Source organism: Carcharhinus amblyrhynchos, chromosome 11 (assembly GCF_965287045.1).
Source record: "Carcharhinus amblyrhynchos chromosome 11, sCarAmb.v2.hapA, whole genome shotgun sequence".
Classification (NCBI taxonomy): domain Eukaryota; kingdom Metazoa; phylum Chordata; class Chondrichthyes; order Carcharhiniformes; family Carcharhinidae; genus Carcharhinus; species Carcharhinus amblyrhynchos.
Window position 1 is genome coordinate 62,960,413 of NC_137334.1, and position 3,784 is coordinate 62,964,196.

Consider the following 3,784-nt stretch of genomic DNA (forward strand, 5'->3'; position numbering starts at 1 on the left):
CGGATATGTTTTTATTTCTCCAATTGCACTTCCTGGTCTGTCAATTTTGTCAGTTATTTAACTAATTTCCTAGACAAGTTATTTAATCAGAATTGCATTAGGATCAGCTTAATAATGTAATGCTTTTACTTATGCAGATGGCATTTTTTTAAATGTAGAAGTCATCACTTACTAAACCAAATTGAAAGGTGCAGTGTGTCTGGGAATCAAATCCAACCAAGAGTTTGAAAGGACCGGTTCAGTGCAGTGGCTGAACAGACTGGAAACTTCCCAAGGACACCTGTGTGAAGCTTTCTGATCCGCAGCAATCGGCTGGGTGATTTTTTATGCATAGATCTTTTGTTTGGTTTTAAGAGTGTGAATATTGATCTGTGATTAATCCACATTGCATTAGGCTTTGCCCTAGCCTGGTTACGTCAGTGGGTTTTTTTTGTTGCAGTCCATGTTGTGCGATTGCTGCAGGTTTGCTCCTGTCAATGCCATGCTGAATACACAGGGCTGATGCTAAGTAAAGCTGGCAGTCCACTCGAGAGCCCGAGGAGGTCCCAGCTTTCGGTTCAAGAAAGTCTTTCTTCCACCCCCTTAATATTTATTTAAGGCAGTGTGCCGACTGCTACTTGGTAGTTTCCTGTTTATATATAGCTAGGTAATATTTACATAAGCTTTCACCATTACTTCTAAAAGTAAAGAGTTATTGGATTTGGCTACTGGGATTTTCCGAAGAAAGCGTCTGATCGCGGCACTGCTGTGTATCGCCATGGTGCTCTTCCTTCTGGTGTTGATCCCGGTGCTGGTCCACAGCTCCAGAGTAGCCGCTCACTATGAGATGCTGGGAACATGCCGGATGATCTGTGATCCTTACAACCCTAAAGCCAGCAGCACGGCCGTGGAGGTTCTGCGGGATTTCAGTGCTATCCCTCCACCGCCCTTCATCCAAGGACCGAAAGGGGAACCCGGACGGACAGGAAAACCCGGGCCAAGGGGTCCTCCGGGAGAACCCGGTCCACCGGGTCCAAGGGGGCCCCCGGGGGAAAGGGGCGACCTGGTGAAGGCTGGCTTGCCCGGGGTGAGCGCCTCCGGGGGTCCGGTCACAGGGGCGCTCAGCAGCACCGCATTCAGCAACCCCAAGATCGCGTTTTATGTCGGGCTGAAGAGCCCCCACGAAGGATACGAAGTTCTGAAGTTTGACGACGTGGTCACAAATTTAGGAAACTACTATGACTCCACCAGTGGGAAGTTCACGTGTGCGGTGCCCGGGATCTACTTCTTCACGTATCACGTCCTCATGAGAGGGGGGGACGGGACAAGCATGTGGGCTGACCTCTGCAAAAACGGCCAGGTGAGTGAGAGCTTGCCTTCTGGGATTGTGTTCGGCAATTTTGCTCAGCACTGTTTTAAGGAAGGAAAACTCAGCAGCCACAAGGAACCGAGCACGAGAATTAGCCGCAAAGAACCAGATTGAACCTATTCCGAGTGCAACTAATTTGGAGTTAGCTCATTTCATTGACCCAGAGGGTGTTTGTAAAGAAACGTATTTCACCATGCGTTCTATATTTACCTATTCCTGCTGGTTTGCAGATCAGGATTGAACCTGGTGAACTTGTTGCTCATTTCAGTTACATTAATGTGATTGCATTGGAGAGAGGGCGCAGGAGATTCGCCAGGATGTTACCTGACCTGGAATGTTTGAGACTAGTTAGGCTGGGGTTGATCTTCTTAGAGCAGTGAAGGCTGGGGGAGGGGGAGGGGACTGAGGTGTGCAAAATTATGAGGGGCATAGATAGGGAGCACAGGAAGAACTTTTCCCCTTAGCAGTGGAGTCAATTACCAGGGGGCATAGATTTAAGGTAAGGGGCCAGGAGATTTGGAGGGGATTTGAGGAAAAATCTTTCCACCCAGAAGGTGTTGGGAACCTGGAACTCACTGCCTGAAAGGGTGTAGAGGTGGGAACTCTCACACCATTTAAGAACAATGAGATAATGCCGGCCTTGGACTGGGGTGGGCACAGTAAGAAGTCTCACAGCTCCAGGTTAAAGTCCAACAGTCACCAGCTTTCAGTCACTCGCTTGATGAAGGTGCAGTCCTCCTAAAATTCGTAATTCCAGATAAATGTGTTGGACTTTAACCTGGTGTTGTGAGACTTCTTACTGTGTACAACATTTAAGAAGCATTTAGATGAGCACTTGAAACGCCACAGCATACAAGGCCAGGGATCAAGTGCTAGAAAATGGTATTAATATGGATAGGTGTTTGACGATGGGCCGAAGGGCTTTTTCTGTGCTGTATCTATTTTTGACTTAGCTCCCTTTCCATATTAGCGGTGCATATAACTTTGCCTTTCATTTTGGAACAGTTTCATGAGTTGGCAGCACTTTGTCCCAACATCAGAATAATGTGGATCTGACTGAATAGATCAGTAATCATTTGTTCGATTTACTTTTTTTTGTTTAGGTTCGTGCCAGTGCGATAGCCCAGGACGCCGACCAGAATTACGACTATGCCAGTAACAGTGTGGTCCTTCACCTGGACTCTGGAGATGAAATTTATATTAAACTGGACGGTGGGAAAGCACACGGTGGCAACAATAACAAATACAGCACTTTTTCCGGCTTCATTTTATATCCCGATTAAGTGACATGGATGAGATATTCGGAATATAAATGAGATATTATGTAACGGCGTTTACCTGTCAATGTCAGTTTGTCTATGGTTATTTACATTCTCTTCCAGTTTGTTTTGTACTGAATGCGAACGTGCGCTTGTTCGTGTTGGGCACATTGGTGAATGAAGCTCGTGGCGCAAGGCTTAAAGTAACAGTGCATTACATCCGACAACCTCTGCATGGGCACTTCTTGGGAAGAAATAGAATAAGCTGCAAAAAAATCGGATTCGTTCATTCAAAAGCAAAATACTGCGAATGCTGGGACAATCTGAAATAAAAACAGAAAATGCCAGAAATACTCAGGAGCCCGATGAGAGACCAACCAGCCCCAACGTTAGCTCTGCTTCTCGCTCCACCGATGCTGCCCGACCTGCTGAGTATTTCCGACATTTCCCTGTTTATATTTTGGACTTGTTCACCTCTGCTGGACTTGTGAATGTTGTGTGATGATACACAATACTGGATACATACTGCTGCTAACACATCCGCCCTATCGTTACAACCCAAGCCTTTGATGTATTGTTACAACATTAAATGCCATTTTCTACAGTACTTTGCTCTGGTCATTTACATGTACTGAAAGTAACCGAATAAATTGCCTATTGCTGCTATTTTAAGTCGCAAATTTAGTTGTCGGTGTTGAGCCAGGATTTCCTGGCATGTGAGTAATGCAGAGAACTGATCTAATGAATTAGTTTGATAACAGGTCGCAAATATGTTTATTTTTAACATATTAATTACACATCTCAGCTTCACTTATGATGTATGACTATAATTTCTAGAGGTGATCTTGTTGTAGAATTCGAACCACTTGTTTTGTTAATCAAGTGGCCTTTGATTGCATGAGCAAAGATTAATATGAGCAATATTTTAGAGTACAGTTAGCTAGATTCTTGAGTGACAAGCTAGATGAGGTAGACAGGAATATGTAGTGGAAGCCGCAAGCAGACAGCCATGATCTTATCAAATTGCCGCCTCCTGCTCCTAATTTGTATCTTCATGTGTGTCCAGAATGATGAAAAGCTCTCAACACGTTCTTATCAATAACAAGGACTGTGGTTGTGCACCACACGGTCAGCACTAGCCATTGAGAGTTTGCGGAAGAAATCTCTTCAGAAATTC

General features: G+C 45.0%; 1 protein-coding gene across 1 annotated transcript; it reads left to right on the forward strand.

Annotated features, from left to right (window-relative positions):
* Positions 1-445: 445 nt before the first annotated feature.
* c1ql2 (complement component 1, q subcomponent-like 2) lies at positions 446-3,243 on the forward strand. The gene is made up of 2 exons (XM_080198267.1): positions 446-1,339; positions 2,452-3,243. The coding sequence occupies exons 1-2, from the start codon at positions 758-760 to the stop codon at positions 2,629-2,631; spliced, it is 762 nt and encodes a 253-aa protein (XP_080054393.1). The 5' UTR covers positions 446-757; the 3' UTR covers positions 2,632-3,243.
* Positions 3,244-3,784: the final 541 nt, after the last annotated feature.

Bases quoted from the DNA above. Each gene is read 5' to 3' on its own strand.
- c1ql2 (XM_080198267.1), top strand. From the start codon at position 758: ATGGTGCTCTTCCTTCTGGTGTTGATCCCGGTGCTGGTCCACAGCTCC. The intron at 1,340-2,451 runs GTGAGTGAGAGC...TTTTTTGTTTAG, and splicing joins ACCTCTGCAAAAACGGCCAG to GTTCGTGCCAGTGCGATAGC.